Consider the following 21,290-nt stretch of genomic DNA (forward strand, 5'->3'; position numbering starts at 1 on the left):
TAGTTTCCAGCAGGGTTTAGGAGGAGCCTGCAGGTCTGGGGGAAACACCGTGCGCACCGTGCTGCAGTCACGTTCTGCTTGCAGGTGAGGAGCAGAGGGGTCGCTGCGGCAGTGAGCAGGGAGGGTGGTCAGGCTGTCTGGAGATGGAGGGGCAATCAGCACCACATCAGGGTCCACAGGGAGGTCTGCTGCTCTCCTGTGGGGAGTTCACCTGCAGTATTAAATGCAAATCAATAGCCTGTTAAGGTTTCAATTCCAGGAAAGATGAAGGTAGGCAGGCAATTGGCTGGCACTAAGCAGCTAGAGAGCATCTCACTCTTCACCAGGATTTTGCCAAGTGCCAGAAGGGTGAGCTGTGGGTCGGGTGGATCCCCCCAATGTACAGCAGAGCTTTGCTTGCTTTGACAGTGAGCACCAGTGTTTCATGGGCAGCTCTTCCATTCTGTGGTAGCAAACATCTTGATTACTCAAAAGGCTGACACAGAAAAATCTTTCTCTACAGCTTACCCTAGTTCTGGAAAATTTATAATTTTGTTCATGTTTCTGGTAATAATAGTAGAAGGATTATAAGTTTTATATTACATAAAAATAAACTATCAGAGGAGAGGGAATACAATAAAATCATTCATTTTCTGTAGCTGGAGTGGGAGTGCTCATCTGGTTATTGGTGTATCTAAAGGTTACAAGGGGTATGAGTAGAGAAGGACTATTCTTCTTTGTGCCAGGCTCATTTGTTCTTTTAAAAAATGCCCTGTTGCACTGAAAGCTGAAGTTCTTAACAGTAAAACAAGGATATGTAGATATGACATAATCTGATGGTACAGTGTCACCAGTGTGATATCATGGGCAGTGTTGGGGATGGTAAATAAAACATTTTTGTGCTATTTTAGTATGCATTCTTTAGCTACCTTTTTCCTAATTGTAGTTAGTTTTGCACATTTGGGAGTTTTAGTGCCCCAATTTTTAACACTGTAGTTTAGTTCTTTCATTGTGTGAACTTTTACCAGCTCCTGTGGTTCTTCCAGGCTGCATCTCTATAGCTTTTGGAGTTACTTCTACATAAATTCTCCTATATAAAACAGATCTGTCAGGTCTGCAGAACTTGTGCAGGTATTGCAGTAACTGTGTTGGTGGAGAGATGAGGTAAATAGTTTCATGTGGGTTTGGATGGAAGGTTTTGGGAGGGGACTTTGTTTGCATTTTGTTTTTTTGTTTTGAGGGGGTTTTTGTTTGTGTGGGGATTCTTTGTTGTTTTTGTTCCAACAGAAAGTTTTGAAACTAATACCACATACAGAAACATCTAAGTGGAAAAGCATAATTAAAAACAAACTGTGCAAGCTGTCACTTATTTCCGAATATATTTGATTATAAATGTTTGTGTGCTTCTGAAGAGAGGATGCTTTGGACACAGCTGAAGCAGCTGCCTAAATGCAATTCAGGAGCTCACTCAGTGGTGCTGATCCACTGTGCTGCAGGTAATATTCACTCAGCCTGCAGAAGAGACTCCAAATGTTGGAGAAAGAAAAACAGGTGCTGATCTGGGAGGAAATTGCCACCTTCTCTCTTCTTTGTGTTGAGTTATATTGTGATGTTGGTGGGAAGGGAAAGAATAAAAAAGTAAACTAAAGTCACGTGGGCAGCAATGAATGCAGGGACAGGCTGAAAAGTTTATTAGCAGTTTTTTCTGTTGTTTTACTAGGAACTAATTTTGAGTTACAGAAGGCAGCAGCAGGATGGCAAATAAAGATGCTTTTGGGCTTAATTGGGATTATTTGAAAGAATTAAATATGATTAAACTGGATTAGGTGCTTTGCACTGTTACTGCCCTTTGTGCCCTGGGTGGTGTTTCTGGCAGTAAGATGGGTTGCCCCTTGGTTTGGCATCATGCCTGGCACTTGGCAGAGGCCTGGGATGCAACACTTCAGGCTGCTGGCTGCTCCTGCAGCCTAATACATGCAGCTTCCTCTGGACAGTCAGCAGCTGTGGGTACCTGGCTCGGGACTGAAGGCAGGACATGGAGAAATGAGAAGCAGAACCTTGGAACACATGAGTGAGGGTAGAACAGCTGCCCCAGCATGAAGGAAAACAGTATCACATGAAAGAATAAAGTTTTTCTACTCTATTGAGGGAGCAATAGCTAAAACAAAGCAAAAGCTGTTCTTTACAGCTGAGGGGAGGTAGGTAGAAAGGTGTTAGATAAATATGGGTGTCCCTTCTATCTCATAAACATGCAGTCATGCACTGACTTTTAAATCAATATGCCCATGCAAAGCTCAGTGCAAAATGACCTACATTATGAACAGGGTGGAAGAGGTAAGTGTAACACAGTCATGCAAATTATTTGGCTCTGTTGCAGGTACTTCTTTGGGTTTCATGTTAGCTAAAGATAATGCATCAGGAGAAGAGTGCAATGGCATAATTCAGATGCCGACTTTCATTTTGTCCTGGGAAAAAACAATTAGATTTCTCCAGGAGAGTCAGAGAAGCATGTTTGGTTTTGTTGTGCATCAATTAAACCACCATGACTTCTAGGGGAACTGCAATTACTCCACATAATATGGAACGTGATTAGATTAAGTTGGGATTTGATATGTGCATTTCATTCAAAATCAGACTGCTTACTTTGCATTCAGTTGTTAAGGACTGGTGTGTTTGTATCCCTGGAGGTCAGGAACCTGGGTCTGTTCCCAGGGTGGCTGTTGATGCCCTGGAGTGCCCTCAGAAGAATTCAGCTTTAAACAAAAGCAATCTGTGTGTAACCCACTCTCTTCTGAACCAGGTACCTCACAGCCACTTGTCAAGAGTGGAAGAGTTCTATGATCATGATTGCTTTTAAAGGAAAGACAGTTTTGAGGAACCTGTATTAATTGCAGTTACATGAAATTCCTGACTTCATGCATGTGGGCTGTAGGCTGTTGTTCAGATATGGGAACATTTCTTGAAGGAGAGCATGTGGCCCATGCTTGCTCTGCAGGTAGTGTGCATTGCACAACATTTGTGTCTTGTGTATTTTCATGCTGCAATATTCCCTAACCTCGCTAAAAGAATTTGTCTTAGGATTTTTTATTATGTAGCCCCTGATTTTGTATTTTGTCAGACTGGGTAAAACAAGTCCTTGCTCTTTTACCTTGCCATAAGGTATTCAAGATTTCTTCACAAAACGCTTGAAACAAATAGCTTCTCACCAGGTTTCAGAGCCAAGGTTGTACATATCACTTACTGTAAAGAGTTGTAGTTCAAACACACTTTGTGTTATTCTGCTAACTTTCATATACTTACTAGTTAGATATGTTGATGCTTTCCCTTTTCTCTTCAGATGACACTGGCTGTCCTAGTAGCCAGTCAGTATCTCCAGTTAAGACTCCTTCTGATGCTGGAAACAGTCCAATCAGTTTCTGCACTGGTAGCGATGGAGACTTTTCCAGGAAGAAACTCAGTGCAGGGTCAGTGAGTGAAGGGAATACGCAGCTGGCTCGATACAAGAAGGAGACAAAGACAAGCCTTGTGAAGCCCGGTGAGTATAATTCCTTTCATTTCCTTAATTACACTTTCTAATTGACTTGTATATTTACAGGTGTCTACATACATAGACACCTGTGTTGTGCCACCTGTCATATCACTAATGCTGATAGTAAATAAAATAGGTGGCTTCTTTCTGTGGAACCACCTGAGAGATATGAAAAACACTATTGTTATTGACCTTTTCATGAAAATGTAATCAACTGATATCTTCACTTTTTCATGAGGCTCAATGGTGATATCAAATAGCTGAAATGGATTTTATTCTGTTTCATAGTAATTGCACACATATTTCAGAGCCCAAAGATAAATGACTCTTAATATAAGAAAAAAGTCTTGTGATGTCCTTAAATTTTTTGTTGGATTCTGCCTAAACTTTGTGCTGCCAGGCTCTGACAGCTCTGGGGATACAAGATGTCTGACAAGCAGCCTGTGTGTGGGAGTTGGGCAGATTTGGACCTGTACTGCAGTGGCTGAATCAAGAGTGTATCTCCCTGTGCTTTGGGCTAATGGGCCTCCTCAAACCACCAGCTAAATCAGCACCCGCTTGTCGCACATCCAAGACCCAGATGTGCCATTGGTTCCAGTAATTTTAGTGAGTTGATATAAAATATTTTATATCATTTCATTCATGTACAGGCAGCTCTTGATTACAAATGGTCAGGATATTTGTGCTGCAGTTTAATTAATCATGGAGACAGAGTTGGCCCTGTACATAGCCAGCTGCAGAAGCATGGTTTATGAGCTCAGGTACCTCCTGGCTATATTGTTTCCAGAGTCACTTTACCTCTGGAAGCAATTTAGAAACTTCCCTGAAAAAACAGCTCAGATTTGCCAGCACCATGTTTAATCCAGAAACAGTGGAAAATCTGTTGCAAAATCTCTTCACTGGCTTGGTCATTGGAAGGGTTGATTAAATCTGTTTTACCACTATCCCTGCAAGTTCTTTGGCTCATTTCATAGCATCATGTTACTTGAGTGTTCCCGGTCTCCCACTGCTGTGCATAATGGGTGATAGGTAATATTTTTTACAAGGTTTGCAGTGAATGTGGTATATGACAGTCAAATCTGCAGCTGTGGCTACCACAACCATTTTGTTTGTGAATATGAATGTCGCTTAGCAAAATGTGAATAATTAATGCAAAAGTTTTTTTCTAATGAAGAGTCCTATACTCATAGAAGAAGAGTTATGTACCTTTATCAATAAATTAATTCACTGTTTTCAGTTTTACACTTTAATTGCCTTATAATATGAAGTTATTAGCCTTTTGAAATATTCAGCATCTGGGTCTGTTTTACAGAGTACTTCTAAGTTCCTCCTGCCAAATATATCACAGTTTTTTTTTGTGAAAAACTGTTCAAAATCATGTCATAGTATGAGAGCTGACACAAGTGAGGGATGTCAGACATGGATGCCAGGGGACAGCTGGGGTTCATTTTCCTCAGTGTTGGCCACAGGGGTTAATGTGATTTTCTTCTATTGCTATCTCATTCCGTGGCTTCAGGTGGACACAGTCTCTTCCTCATTACCTACTTGCGCATTAATTTCTGGTGATTCAGTTAAGAAGATGTAGCCATTGTGCAAAGACGAGTTTTGCGATGTAGCAAAACACACAGAAGGTAACAAGGGATCAGTAGAAGGGAAGTGGGATATGGAGGAGAATAACAGCAACATGTCCTTATCGTATGTAAAAGAAATTGTGTGTAATTTTCTCTTTACCAAAAGCCCTTCTTGATTTATAGAGATTATATCTACTTCATATTAATCTGAAATGGCTTGTGACAATGATCACATAGCAGGAGTCATATATGAGAGACAAAAATCTAGCCTACCACTGTTTTTTACCATGTACTGCACTACATTTTATGCACAAGTACATCCATCACTGTGGACCTTCAAAATTCTTGTCATTTTGCTGAAATCTGTTTCCAGTATTGTTTTCTTGGGACATGCTGAATCTCAAAAGAAACACACAAATATTTAGATAATTCAGGAAATGTCAGAAAGGGATAGTGCTGAGACTGAACCCTGGGATGTTTTTGGGCTGTTCCCAAGCTCTGATACTTTTCTGCTTCTCTGGTAACATCACTTCATCTTTCTTTTCTGTACTGCAAAATGCACATAGCCTTTTTTTTCCTCTCAAACAGCCTAAGGCCTTGTTATATGAATCTAAGCCATCTTCGCCTCTTGAAGTATTAACAAAATAGATTGGGCTATCATTCATATTTTATGTAGTTTGCTTGGAGAACCATACATAATTCTGGAGTCCTCTTGCTAAACCTATAAAATATTTAAAATAATGGAGAAATTATTCATTTGAGAGAGATGGAAATGGTTTCTATTGTGTATTAAATCCGAATCACAGCAGTGTAGAAGTGAATTTGGCTTAAAACCTGTGCCTGCTTTCCCAGGGAAGGATGGAGAAACAAGAACATTAAGGAAAATAATAGAACATCCACTCTCAGAGATAGCTACAAGCCTTTTAATTTCTGGATTTTAGAAGTTGGTCCTTCTTTTAGATGTGATTCATTTACATAATATTAAAAGTAGTGCAAATGTGTTGCAGAAAATGTCCTCACAAAAAGGCACAAAAAGACTTAATTAATGTTGGTCTTAGTTTTGTATCAAGATGCTGTACTGAATCCTGCACTTTTTGTAATTGAATAAACAGGACCATAAGCACTTCTACATGCTCACATTCTTGTGTAGTCCTCCTAGAAAGATCCCTCCTGAATTCTTGTAGTTTATGTCCACATCCTGTTGAGAGCTGTGGGAATTGTTTTGCTTCCTTTGACAGTCTTTCCCATCTGCTTTTTCGACTTTCATTAGAACGCTTAGTGAAAGGAATCAAAATCTGACCCTTTCAAAGACATGGAGAAAGAAAAGAATCTTTAGCAGAAGTTGTGTCAATAACTTTTAAATCTTGCATGTTTAAACTAACACAGATGTATTTAAATCTCTGTGAGCATCAGAATTTGAGATGGGCATCTGACCAGCTGTGTTCAGCATTTCTGTAAAGTTTGGGTCTTCTTGCTTTTGGTGTTACAGGCACACTTGGGGCAGTTTACTGAATGTTTGCTCTTGGAGCTGTTTCTTAGAGCCCATGGAATTGATGAAGTTTCACATGAAATTATTAATCAAGGCTGTCCCAGACCTTTTAGCACCTTCAGGATCCTGCAGAATAGATGTGTAAGCACCATGGCACAAAAGGACCCCTAGATGAGCCCCAGTTGGGGTAAGCTCCCAAACCTTGTAAGGACTGTCTGTCTGTCATTCACATCTTGGTACAATAATAAACATTCCAGGTAGCAGAGGACTGTGCAAAAAGGGTTTGTTTTTTTTTTTTTTTTCCACTGCTAATAAAACATCTGGCCATTTATTACTGAATCTGGCTAAAATAGCAATATTTTGGATTTCAGTGTCATTGAACTGCTACAGATTATATTTCAAGAAGGGTCATAACTGGAAGTTTGGGCATTAAAACTTTCTTTGTTCAGATTAATGGGAAAATCTCAGAGGCTTCCACCACACAAAACACCTACATTTGTTGAACAATAGGCAATGAGCACAAATTGAAAATCATGAAATTCCATCTGGACACAAGAAAACACTTTTTTTTGTCAGACACTGGCACACATTGCCTGGAGAAGCTGTGGAGTCTCCATCTATGGATATAGTCAGAACTCAACTGGACATGGTCCTGGACAGCCTGTTCCAGCTAGACTTGCTTGAGTGGTGAATTGGGATGGGTGGCTTCAAGAGGTCCCTTTTACCTTCCAGCAGTTCTCTAATCCTGTGTTGCTGGACTTTTTTTTTGTCCTTTAAATAGTGCATCAGCCAGATCTACAGTTAAGTAGTTACAAGGCACAGTTTGTTTTTCCTGCCCTTGCTTGGGCACGTAAGTTCATAAAAATGAAGGTGTATTGAAAAAAAAATCTTTTAGCAATCACTACTCAACTAAAAATGTTATTTAACAAATAGTAAATACAAGGCAAAGTAAGTAATCCTGTATTCAACATGTGTTTCCTACTTTTTCCCTGTGAATTTATTTAAGTCACCATAAATGAGCCTTTGCAATAGGGTGTCCCAGTCTGAACAGATTAATCTTTGGAGGCTTTAGAACAATTAGGAGTTTTAGGAGAGATAGGTGGACCAGAATGTTTTGCACTTACTTGGTTGTGAGTATTCAATAGGTGCAAGTGTTTTTTTAGTCAGTGTTGGAGCTGATAGTGATCAAAAAGGCAAGGAAAATTACCCTAGACAACTGGAAATATTAAGACTAGAACTTAAGCCAAACAGATCAGAGAAGAAATTCAAGTGTTTTATATGTTTTATCTGTTAACAATAGCTGGTCTAGCTGTTAAAACATAATGCTTTTCCTGAAGTTTGGGGTTTTTTTATTCTTTTTTTAACTGTCTGGTGTGTGAGGATTAGATTCCCAGGACACTAAATGTCCAAGAACTTATTTCTGGGAGTCCCCTGTGAAAGCAAGGAGTAGTGGCTAGTTAATCCATTAGCATAAAATTAGCAAATAAATTAATCCATATTGCTACTTTACTTCCATATCTGTCTGTATTCTAAAGGCAGTCGCTTTGGTTATTTTAAAAACAAAACATAATTTTGATTTAGGTTATATTCCTGACATCTGGCTGTATTATTTTACAGGTCTTTTGTCAACTCATTCCCTCATTTCAGTCTGACAGTGTGGGGAATAGCAGTGGCTGACTCTGATGTATGTGTGTGTATGTGCTTCACTTGAAAAATATGAGTTGGTGTGTAAGTTCTGTGAGAGGATTGTCTTACAGGTAATTCTGGAAATTTATTTCACTGTCAAGAACTTCCTTGTGAGTGCATCATTCTGCAATAATAGGACTTTGTTTTTTCTTGGAAAGTTTGATAAAACATTAGAAAGGCATGTTTTACCAGCACATTTATCCAAGAACATAGTATCTGGTATTTGCATGATCTTTCTTTATTCTCTGTACGAAATTTCTGCAAGCAGTTGGAAAATAATAGATCTGTTGTCCCTGTTATTCAGGAGCAGCAGTACAGAATACAAAAACCAAGTTACAGAATGTGCTAACTTGAACAATTCCATGGCACACAAAGAAATTAATGAATCTTTTTAACTTGTTAGGACATCTACCTATTATGTTGAAACACTTCTTAAAATGCTGATGGTGTACTGTGTATTCTAACACATAGTCACGCTGTTTGGTTGTTTGAAAAAATAAAAAACACACCAAAACCAATGGAAAACCTCTATTTGGGAGATACCAAAGTGCCTTGACTGATCCTTAAAACAAACTGATATTCTTCTATCCATCCCACAAAGGTAAGAGCAGTAAGAAGACTGGTGTCTGTCTTTTTTCTCTAACTTACTTAACAGCACCTCATAACCCACATTCCAAGACTGCCACTTTTGCTGCCAGAGGGATAATTTAGAACAAGGGTATGTTAAAGAACATTTAACCTGGTTACAAATGCAGTATTTAATCAGTGAACACCATGTTCCCATCCTGCAACCAGTGATAACCATACTTGAGTGGTGAAATTGGGAAATTCATGCTTCCATTCCTAGGAATATGCAATTACTTAGATATGTGGCTGGTGTCACATGCATAAAAATGCTGAAATTAGGAAATTAGCTACTCCAGGTTCAGTGTACTTTAAATAATTGGTCATAGAACAAAAACAGGTTCTGAAGATTGACCAAGTGAATTGAGTTGATACCAAATGATGGAATGTCTTGCCTATGACTGACCATTAGTTCTTCCCTTAAATTACTTGAATTTACAACAAGGAACCTCTTGATCTGACAATGTTTATTGATAAGTGTAGAGCATAGATTCTCTGACAGGTACAGAGGAGGTTGCAAGTGAATGAGGAAGAGCAAAAGCCCAGGTTCCCTGAGTAACTTAAACCAGATGAGGAGGGCTTTAACTTGAGCATTATATCTTTAAGCCACTTGATATTTGGCAAAGAGCAGATACACAGTGGTCAAGTACTTGTGCTTCTGGAAGGCTTTTGATCTGTTTTGTAAAACATCACCTTGACAATAAAAAGGGAGGAAGCATCTTTCTCAGATGTAAGCACATGCTTTGAATGCTTCACTTCTATCCCACACCTGATAGCAGCCATTATAACCATCCCGACATTCAAATCCAACCATATGCAACATTTGTTTCCTGTACAGTTTCAGTCACACTCTTCTCCCTTTCTACTGTGTGTATTTCATAATGTCATTTGTGACACTAAAGTTTCTGAGACCTTTTCTAATACAGAATCTAACAAATGCAGTCGAGACAGTTTTTGACCCTATTCATTTTCCTCAGTTACTTTTGCTTTTCTTCTTAACCTTTCATTTTGCCACACAAAATAGCTACTGCTGATTTTCTAAATAAAAAAAAGTTTCTGGATAATAATTCTGTGTGTGCTGAGTCCTCCTGCATATTTTACTGCTTTAATTTCATGTCTGTTCCTATTGAGCAGTGCAGATTTGCGTGCTTCACTTGCCAGCACAGGGAGTTATTAAGGCCTTGGTTCCCTGGGTCCCAGAGGAGCAGGGTGTGCTCTGGGGAGATGCACATGCACATCTCAGCCTCTAGGAGGGAGGACACCATGCCTGGGTTCCAGCCCATGCCATCCTCAAAGCTTGTGCTGCTGAGTTGAGCCCAGAGGGACATCTCCCTGCAGAAGCTTGGTGGTTGTAGCAGTCAGTAAGGGCTGGAAGGTGGCCAGCCTGTGAGGTTTGCGGGATGGTGGTGGGGGTGATACTGCTGACGGTCCAGCATTTGCAAAGCCCAGCTTCCCCCGCATACTCTGGGATATCAGGATTCTTATGGCCCCTTTGAATATTTCCTTCTAGTTCTAGACCCAGCACAGCCAGTAGGTCCCGTTGGTTGGAGCCCCTCTGTCTGGCATAAATCCCTCACCTTTTGTGATTCAGAGGAAGTGAAATTGGAATCTAATTATCTCCTTAGACAACCTTCAGTAGCAGATGGAGTCTGACTGTCACTGGTCCTAGTGACTGGTTCCATTGCTCAAGGGACACAAAACAGCTTTAACAGGTGAACCTGCCATTTCCCTTCTAGAGGTTACAGGAGCTATTTTGAAAGTGAGAGACATGTGAATTCATGGTCTTCATCCAAGATGAATAGAGCAGAGATGGCCCCTAATTTATCTGTCCTCAATTCCCAATCTGTAGTGTAGGGATTAATTATTAATTTCCAATCCTGTAGTGGAGGATCTTTGCCTATGTGAGTTCACTAAGGTTCTATTTCGTTTTAAAGAAAGTAGAATGAATGAATCCACTGTATCTGGTGTGTGATCTTTCTGACCAAATATTAAAGCATTTACTATAGGATTCACTGGTTATGTTGACTGAGAATAGGACCGAGGTTGGCTCAGACATGGAAGACTTCCACGTTTAGTCAGATGAATCCTACCTGCCTCTCCTGTGTCCTCATCAGGCCTCTGACACCTCTGCTGTTGACTCCTACTGAAGTCAACCACTGTCTCTGTGGCTTTTCCTTCTCTTTATTGGCTTCTTTCTTTTTTTAATGGAAAGGGAAGCTCTTAGACACTCAGTTGTGGAAGAAAGTTTGTGCTTGAAGAGCACACATGGACCTTCAAGTAGCTCTAATTCGAGCTTTTTCTTCTTCTTTACATCCCTGATAAGCTTAGGCATTCTCCATTTGTCCATTTTGTGAGGACTGCTGCCCAAGCTGCCTAGCAAAGGGAGATTCTGAATCCCATTTTGTGCTATGGATTCACAGAAATTAAATGTTTTTAGGACTAACTAAAGTCCTAAAGCTAACTAAATACACTGAAGTGAAATAAGTGTTCTGTAGCTTCTGAAAAATAATACTGGAATATAACCAGAATCTAAATATTTTAAGCAAAAGATGCTTAGAAATGTAGGTAAAAATTATTAGCATAGCAGTAGGTTTTTAGTTTAGATTTATATGTATTTTAGATTTAAACTTTTAATTTAAACAAATTTGATTGAATTGCTGGGGAAGAACATGTTCAAATACCCAAACATTTCTTATAAACATGAATAAGCAAAATAGAAGGTATAAGTAATTCTTCAGCTTCAAAGTGTTTCATAGTATTTAACACAGATCTACCAATTCCTGTTAAAGTGGCATAGAGAAACCATCTTTTAATTCTGTGTCACAAATTTTATAATCCAGCCTTTTCTAAAACATTATTTTAGATGTTGCTTAGTAGAGACATAGGCAATTAGCAGGTAGGCTGCGGCCTCTCAAAATATATTCCTTTGTTCAGAAGACTCTTAGGCTGCAGCAAGTGCAAAAATGGAGGATCCAAAAAAGAAGCCCGCAAGTTGTAAAGGAGAACCTGGCAAGTAAAAGCTGAAAGCCTGAGTCCCACCTGTCCTACATAGTGACCTGCCCAGCTCTGGGCTGGTGGCACAGGCCATTCAGGGCCTTGGGCAAAAATCTGCACTTACATACTGCCTTCCTTACAAAAAATAAATACATAAATAAAAGGATGTCCTTGTTGTTTAGTTCAGTAAATGGAAAAGGAACTTAGATTTAGATGTCTTTGTGTGCCTTTTGGGGGATGGACTCTAGCAGAGAGCAGAGGAGTGCCCTAAGACGGAGCCGCCGGGCAGGCTGAGGGGGTGCAGGGTGTCTGCTCCCAGGGCAGCTGCTCCACTTTGGTTCAGTTACTCTTTCGCTGGGGGCTCGGAGCTGAGCTCCCAGCAGGCACACGGTAGCTCCTTTGTCCCTCTCTCCCTGACCCATTAACTGTACTGCTGCTGCAGACGCACAGAAAACGGGACAGCCACTGTCGCAGGGAGATCGGGGCCCGAGGATGCCCGCGGCCTCCAGCTTAACCTCGCTCCTGGTCCACGAGAGCCACTGCTCTGACTGCAGGTCACAGGGAGGAGAGACCTGGGTGTGGGGCTTCTGCAGGGACCGCCTGGGGTGCTGCACAGGATGACATCCCTGCCACACAATACATCTGTAGGACCCAAATGCCTTTTGATAAAATGAAGGTCTCCTAGGGCTTGCAGGGATGTGCTCCTGCATCGGGAAAAGGCAGCTGAAAGCCTGGCATAAAAAGGGCCCTGGGTTTAGAGGTAAGTATTGAAGATGGCAATAGCTGTGATCTTTAGTAAAAACAATAAAATTCTTTTTTGTATATTCAAGCAGGTTTGTTTGGGATTTTTCTTCTCCGCTAATCCAGGGTGGAATTTGAGCCAGAATGGAGAAACCGATGCTATACACACTGCAGACTCTTAAGTATTTGGTTTAAAATGTTTGTGAGGTCAACATAGAACATGCCTTGAAATCTGTATATTTACTTCAGTAAGTTTTCTGTGCCTTGAGTTTGCTTTCTGTGGGTTTCAGCCCACTTCACAGAATGAAATGCTGTGCATGAGAAAGAGTCCATTATGAATCTTTCCTTAGGAAATTTTTTTTTGTCCTCTGCTTTTAAATTACAATCTGTATTATTTATGCCAATGTTTAAAATAGCTTCCTAACTTTCCCTGGTTAAAGTATTCTGAACCTACTCCAGACACATTTTACTATGCACAACTCCCACTCACCATGAGTTTTTATTTCAAGTAATTTTTCATGAAATAACATGCATCACAGCCAGAACCTTGTGTTGCTGTTACAGATACAGTTTTCCAGCTGTATTCCCCCTCCCATGATAAACTGTATTATCAGTATGCATTTTTATCTTAGAATAAACAAATTGCATTCCCTTAATCTCCCTTCATAAACAGTGTCCTGTCATGCTGTTATTATTATTGTTGACCTTTTTTTGGAATCTCTCCAGGTTATTAATGCTTTTTTAATGAGAATCATGGGATTTAAAGTGTTTTCTGAGCAGTGTTTACTCAGGAATTGATAGACGATTTCCTTTTCTATTCTTCTTTTCATCCTCTATTGCTTTTTTGTCTGAAATCTTGCTGTGTTCAAAGCAGAGCTATGCAAACAATTGATTTGGGGGTTGCTGCCAAATCAAAATAGTAAAGAAAATCTTTGTTTCAAACTGAACAAAGGCCATACTCAATCTAAAATATTTTGAATTTTGGGGGATTTATTTTTATGTTTTACCCCATTGTTAAAAGAAGAAAGGCATTTATTAGTTTTCATAATTAAAGCATCATTTTGAACAGAAAGTAGAAAAATCTGATTTCACATTTTTCTGGCCATATTTGACTTCATATCATAAATATTTTCAGTGCTCTCTGATCTGCTTTTTTTGGTGACCAAATTACTACCTAAAAAATTTGTTTTCCTCAGAGTCATTACTTCAAGTACTTTTGAGCAGTATTGAGTGGATAAATCAATATGTGTTTATATATCTGTATTTATGCATAGAAATGGAAATCTATGGGAATGTCTTTATTTTAGTCATGGAAATCTCACTTACTTGATTTCACTGTCATATAAAGGCACTGGTGACTGGGTAGTGACTGGCCTCAGAAGGGGAAGGTCAAACATAAACCACTTACTGGATCTCTGTAGATAGTGGTGTTATTTTAAACATCTGGCCTATTTAAGCAGTGGTATTTTACTTGCTTTTATGTATGTAGATGTCTAAATCCTGATCCTTTAGATGTCTTCACTCTGTTTTGGTTCTCCCTTGAAGTTAAGAATTCTGAGCTTGGGAAGAGCCTAGGAGAAAGGAAAAATGCATGCCCAGTCCCTGTTCCAGTAAAGAAACCACAATACTCATAAAACAAAACCCAGCAGCCAGAACAACTAGATAGAAGTTGCCCAACTTTGCTAAAATGTTAGATTGCAGAGAACAGTTTTCTCAGCTGTGTTGTGTGCAGGGTGGAGTCTCCTGATGGAGATGGGATGGTGGGAAATTCAGGCCTGTATGGATTTACCCATGTAGCACGGGTTAATGAAGACAGGCATTCCCAACTACTAGGTGGTTTTATGGAGGAGCTGGAGAAGGGCATGACAAGCTGCAAGGATGGGGCCTCATCTCTTTATCAAGTTCTTATTGCTGGATGCTGTGTTCCTGGGGGTGTGATGGGGAGATCATGTGCAGCATCCTCCCAGTTCAAAGCTAAGCTTGGCCCTAAGAATCCCAGGTGGAGCTTTTCTTTCCCCAGTAAAGCAGACAGCATAAAAGAGCTGTCACTGCGTTTGTCTTGTGTGGATCCTGATTTATGTGGTGTAGTGTGAAACACCCACCCAGGTTTGAAACAGGCACCAAACTGTTCACCACTTTTTAAGCTGACCTGTTTCTAGGCATGCACAGAAACGAGTTTGGCAGAGCTGAGAAGCTCTGCTGAGTGAGACTGGTGGGAGGTGGTTCCCAGTAGAGATGGCAGTTAGGGAGAGCACCAGCTCCAAAACTGCCATAACTCCCCCCAGGAGCTGGAGACCCGGCCTTGTTTTGTACATTCAGCCTCCAGCCACTGCAAGATGGACATGGCTTCCCCAAGGACTCTGAAATGTACTGCCTTTAATGTGGCATAAAAAATAGCAAACCTGCTTTATAATAATGTATTTTATATACACCATTACATAAAATATATTTAAAAGAATGAAAATTCTACCAGGTTTGTTTCATATTTTATTAGTATTACATTGTCTTGCTTCCATGCTGAGGCACTTCATTACAGGTCTGTGTTCCACCTTTCTTAGATTCTGTAAATAATAGGAAGCTGTTGGCTTTTGAAATCTGGGCAGGCTGTGTCTGTTTGCTAGAGCTGGCGGAGTACAGCTTGACCACAAACCTGCAAGGATTAATAACCTGAAAAGGCTTCTTGTTTGTCATTTTTGCTTCTTAACAGTAAGAGTGAAAAAAAGCAGCAAATTATGGCAGTTGTAACTTGAAATATATTGGCCTCAGACCTACCTTGGATTTGTTACTGTAAAAAATACAGTTTATGCAACCAATGGCATAAGGTTTTGCTGTTCTTTTCAACAGATGGCACTTGAACTTCATTAGTTTTTTGTAATAATTTCAACATGTGTGTTACAGTGAATATTTGATTAGCTTACGACAAATTTTGCTTTTCATCCTGAATTGCAGGGTTGTTTCATCAGTTACCCCCCACATACATTTCTCCTTCCAATGTTTTTCCCTTGCCTGTTGAAAACATGTCAAACTGATTTAAAATGTTTTATGCACATTGAAATGAAAACCATATGTCTTATATTAAGGGTGACTATGCAGAAGCTTTCACTTGAATCAGGTTTTGCATGCAATTTCATGCACTTGCAGATACACTGTGCCCTCCTCCTTGCACACGGGAACCAGATTTGGGAGATGTGTTGAAGGGGCCTCTGAAAGCCCTTTGTTAAACTTCTGCCACCAACGTGACGGGAGGGCTGGGATCTTTTCCCAGTCTATGATGAAGTTTGCTGCCTCTCTGTGTACTGCTAAGTTATCCCTGCCAAAGATGACATTTTCTAGTTCCTAAAAATACTTCTGACCAGCCTATCCATTTCCCTTCAAACAGACCAAATAGTACTGCCCAGTACATTAAAAAATCCCGAGACGTTACTGCATGGTTGCTTATTGAATATACTTGTCCATAGGTGGATTAAAGATATAATTTATAAAACTGTCAAATGCAAGTTAGCATTACGTTATACAACTCCTAGTTTATTTTTTGAACCTCCGGTCTCAATGTTTGTATTGAGGTTGTAGGAAAGCAGCATCCTTCTGTCTCTGATAACAAAGAGCCTTTTTGTTTGAACGTGATGATAAGTTCCACAGACTGTTCTCTTCTGCTCCATGAGCATATGTTCCCCCTGACAAAGGTCACTTCAGGCTGAGAAGAGTGAAATTATGGGAGTCATTTTAAAGGTGTTGTTAGAATGGCTCAAGTTCATACAGAAGCACAAAAAAATAACCAGGTTAGGCTGACTTCTGTATGAAAAATACCCTTTAAAATACATAAAGCAGCAAAAAACTCCAACTTGTGATGCTCTTTGTCTGTTCCAACATCTGCTTTTGGCTTCTCTTACAAATCAGTGAATTAGAAACAATTAAGAAAAACACAAGCCCAGATCATAGTGATATGCAGAATATGCATGATGGCTCTCAGCCAATGTCAGTAATTATTTTGTAGTGACTGTGTTTTGAGAGAAGAGCTTGATTGATTGTGGTTTCACAGAATACAGAAGTCACATTATATATTCATGTTGAGATCTGCAATGCTTACAATTTGCATTAGTGTGGTTCAGATTACTACTAAAACTATAGTACTTAGATCAGAAAACTGCTTAATGAGATTAATTATTTGATAACAATCCTTCTTTCATAGTAAAAAGAATAAGCAAGAAAAATGAGCAAAAATCAAGATAAATAATCATTTGGAAAATTGCATTTTGATCCAAACACAGGGAATCAGGATCTGTGTTGCAGTCCTTCCCAAAAGTCTGTCTGGTTTTGAGCTGGAAGTCTTCTTGCCCAACACGTTGGAACAATTTATGGAGACCTACACCCAAAGTTTTTCTCCATATCCCCTCTGACTGTGTCTCTGCCAGCTGCCCAAGTTCCCAGCTGTTACTGGGCCAAGCACTCAGCTGAAATGTGACCACAGACCTGTCTGCTGAGGGAGCACTGTCGAACAGTTGGGTGGATGTCCACCCAAGAGTGGGGAGTGATGGCTTCATTCATTGCCCAGTGCAGTGGGATAGGGAAAGGATGCCTGTTGGTACCCTGGATTGAGGATGCCAGACATTGCTGTACCCAGTTTCTTGCCATTATTTGTGGAGCACAACTCACAAATGTGACTTCGATGACTGAACCTCATATAAAACCAGAGGGGTGATTAGGTACTAAAATCCAAGATTCACAGCAGAGACCACGCCAGACATGCCGACAGGAGATGCCAGGGAGAAGTGCCCATCTCGCAGAATTAGTCACCTGCCTGTAGTCCTGGGTGTGCCCACGTGCATGCCTTGGATTCACTATGAGCCTCCATACCAGAGCCAGACCATCTCTGTCAGTGCAGAAATTCAGCAGGTTTCATTCCTCTGAAATATGGGCAGTGCTGGTGCTGTGTCACACCTGAGCAGTTAGAGCTTGAGGAAAAGGTCTGAGTCCAGTGCCCTTTTTAGACCAAAGGAGCCCAAATCTACACTTCTCCTAGGAGTTTCTGAACCAGTGCAGCCTGTCCTAAGCTTCCTCCCCTGATGTTAGACCTCATTATAGTGGAGAGAGTGACACAGGCAGAGCATATGGGAGCAGCTTTTATCACCCAAAGATTACAGCAGTCCATATGGAGGAGAGCTGTGACCTGTTCTTGCTTTCAAGGTTTTATCTGCTTTTACCCAGGTACTGTTCAGTGAGAAATTTAATAGTTAAGTCCAAAATAAGAGTCTCTCATACAATAATCCTAAGTCAAATAAGTAATAAGTCAAAGGCCAGGGACTGGAACCAAGACTCACATCTAAGGTCTTGATGCTTTGAATTCAGCACATCTCCCACGAGGAGACTTCAAAATGGGTCATTTTTAAGGGTGTTATCTGAAGAAAAGCCTGAAATGTTGAAGCAAGATTTCATTGCTTCATTGCAGCTTTTTTTTTTTTTTTTTTACATTTGTCAGTGCATGTGAGCAGTGTGGTTTTCTTTCCTAGGTCATTTTTAGTGTACAAAATCTATCTTGCAGGAGCAACCCTATATTACATAGAAAAATAAAAGCAGCATTAGTGCTTCCTGGAAATATACTGCTTATGCTGTTAAATATTGGAGCTAGAGATGTAGCTGTGACCTAAAGCTCTCAAGATAAATTGAACCAAATCTCTTAAAAACACAGGTTCTTTCATTAGTGGGCATTACAACTGAATTCTCTCTACTTTTCCAGCTGCTTCTAATGACTTTGCTGGATATTTTTTCACACAGTCAGGCCCAAGCTCTGTGAGTCTCTAAATCAAGCTATCTAGAGAGACAGCATGACACTTACTCGTCAAGTAACTACACCAAAGTGGTTAATATGTATGCATATTTTGGTCACTTTGCTGTATCAAAGAGTGCTTTTGAATGCAAGAAAGCTCAGTAAATTTAAATGCTTTACATTTTGAGGACAAGCTGTTACTGTCAGCACTGTTTTATTACAGCTTTGTTTCACTGGCTATATGCAAAACCTACTTCAAGACTGATATACATATAAGGGTATGTCATTTTTAAGAGTGTTATCTGAAGAAAAGCCTGAAATGTTAAAGCAAGATTTCATTGCTTCTTTGCAGCTTTTTTGCTTTTTTTTTTTTTCATTTTTTTAGTGCATGTAAGCAGTTTGGTTTTCTTTCCTAGGTCGTTTCTGATGTACAAAATCTATTTTTTGACTCCATAAACATGACCTTTTTATGTGTATATGTATATAAGTGAACTCCAAATGACAATGACGTACTGCTGAAGCTGGTGACTCAACGTGTAGCACCTTTTGCAGGAAGGGGTAAGAGTCCTTTCAAGAGGAAACTACCGCTGTTGTCCTTGCACTGCGGCTGCGGCAGGGCAGAGGACACAGTTAAAGGTGACGCTTGTCCACGCCCGGAATGTGGCCGTGGTGGCCGCCCTGCGCCGCTGGGGTAAACAGGCAGCGGTGCCAGCTGGAGGCGTAGCGGCCCTCGCACAGGCAGCTCCTTCTCCCGCTCCTCGATCCCGCCCCCAAATCGCTGACTGCATCAGATGCGGGATGGGAAGCCTGCCCTGGAGACGTTCCTAAGAGTCTCCCAGTTGATTGCCGTGCTCCGAGAGGAGAGTGCGCGCTCCCCGAGCCGCGGTGGCAGATGCCACGCGCGTCTGCCGGAGCGTGGTCCCCCTGTGCGCCCCTGCCCGGTGGCGCTGCCCGCACGGCTCGTCACAGGCAGCACCGCAGCTGGCAGGGCTCCCTTCCCCTCCCTCGGGGTCAGCCGAGCCCAGTGACTGTCGCGATGCTGTCAGGGCAGCAAGGAGGCGAAAAGGCGGCACAGAGCGTGATGCTGCCTGCAGAGCGCTCTCAGCTCGGTGCCGCAGCCCACCGAGCGGTGAAGAGCACTGCGCTCTGCAGGATTGCGCTCTTGCTTCTCAGATCCCCACTCCCGGCAAAGAGCAACCCTGGAAAATGTGACGGTGCTTCGTTGGCCATGCTTGTGCTGTTCCTCCCATTGCACAGAGCAGTGCAGAGCTCTGCTCCCATGGCGTGGGCGTGCTGCTCGGAGCCCGCTGCCGGGCGGGGGGGGCCGGAGGACGGGCTGCCCAGCGTGGACACCAGCCTGGCTCCGTGGGCTGCGGCACGATGGCTGCAGCGCGGAAGAATACGAATGAGTGAACTCCCAATGGCATACTGCTGAAGCTGGTGACTCAACGTGTAGCATCTTTTGCAGGAAGGGGTAAGACAGTCCTTTTAAGAGGAAAGTCTCTGATTGGAGCTAAACAAGTGTTACGGCCAGTTAGGACAAAGGAATGCGGGATTGAGAAATGTCAATCTTTTTCACAGTTAGCACTAAATTAATGGGCTGTTCTGGAGCTTACATGTGTGAGTTTTTGCTATTACATAGTCACAGTGACAAAAATAATCAACAGTCATCCTTAGGAAGCTGTCAGCCTGGAGAATGGCATTAGGAGAACGAGAAGCCACGTTCAGCTCCTGCCTGCACTGCTGCTAGACAGAGAGTTTCATGTTTTGTTATTTGTAAGACAGAAGTCGTGCCTACCCAGGAGAATATGTTGCAATAGATATCTTATGGATAGATGCCATGTTATTTTGCTCAGAAATGTCTACCAAATGGGAAAAGATGGTTTTTAAAGTCTCCTAATAACATGGCTGTCAAGCTCTGCTACACACAATACTGGCTTGAACCTAATTTGTACACTTGGAACCATTACTAGCAGTGACCCCTTTAACTTATAAAATGTTCTCAAAGATCCTATAAATAGCCACATGCCTAATTTTAAACATAAGTAGTCTCCTGTGCTAAGTGTTAAGCTTGTGTGTAGCTGTTATTAGAACTGGGGCCAGAAAGATTATTTCATGCTTTGCAGACACTGTTCCTGGTCTCAGATGCAGTTCAGTCTTTCAGAAAGCTCTGCTGATGGTGTGGTTGTGTTTTCAGGCTCCACTGGCTCTTACCAGCAGTGCCCAGCCCTGCAGCTCTTGGTGCTCCAAGCCAGGCAGGTCAGGGAGAGGCGATTGTTAAGCCTTGCTACTCGGCAATGCTTTCAGTAGTGAGATCTGATTATGATGTGATCTACTTACCCAGAGATGAACCTTGGCTGGGGCTCCTGCTCTCTGCGCCACAGCCAGGACTTGCCTTGGGAAAGCTGCTGGTGTCTTGCAAGCGCAAGAATGTTTTGGGCACCCAAACACCAGAGGTATGACATCTGTGTGACATGTTTACCTGTTTGGGTCTTGGTTAGAAAAGTATTTTGGGGTGTATTGTGATACTACAAGAAATTATTTGGAGTGTACATTAGTCTTGTAGATGGGAATATTTTGTTTATCAGGAAAACTCTGTTGCGTCTTGGAACATCATGTCCCATGATCATTTTGCTTCCCCAGGGAGAGGGTCACTCTTATTTACATCTGTAAACATGATATAAATGCTCTGTGAAATCAAGTGGCTTTTCTGCTTTCCTTCCTTCTCCTTGCAAATTTGCACACAGCTCTGATCTGGTTATGGGTGTGGTGGCTTGGGTCTGATTATCAGGGGCGTTGTACTGTATATGGAGCTGGTTAGAGGTGCTGGAGCTGGGTTCCTGGGATCCCCTTTTGAAGAGCTAAGCTTTGTATCTGAGCTCTTTGAAATTGGGCTGAGGAATATCATGGGAT

General features: G+C 41.3%; 1 protein-coding gene across 3 annotated transcripts in view; it reads left to right on the top strand.

Annotated features, from left to right (window-relative positions):
* SYBU (syntabulin) overlaps window positions 1-21,290 on the top strand; it is a 42,773-nt gene that overhangs the window by 10,366 nt on the left and 11,117 nt on the right. The window contains exon 3 of one of the 3 annotated variants that reach the window (XM_068182791.1): window positions 3,317-3,514. In XM_068182791.1, the coding sequence (XP_068038892.1) occupies window positions 3,317-3,514 (198 nt within the window). Of the gene's footprint in view, window positions 1-3,316; window positions 3,515-19,828; window positions 19,852-20,613; window positions 20,834-21,290 lie in introns of those variants that run through there. The other 2 variants (XM_068182811.1, XM_068182801.1) reach the window with 2 other exon arrangements.

Source organism: Anomalospiza imberbis, chromosome 1 (assembly GCF_031753505.1).
Source record: "Anomalospiza imberbis isolate Cuckoo-Finch-1a 21T00152 chromosome 1, ASM3175350v1, whole genome shotgun sequence".
NCBI lineage: Eukaryota > Metazoa > Chordata > Aves > Passeriformes > Viduidae > Anomalospiza > Anomalospiza imberbis.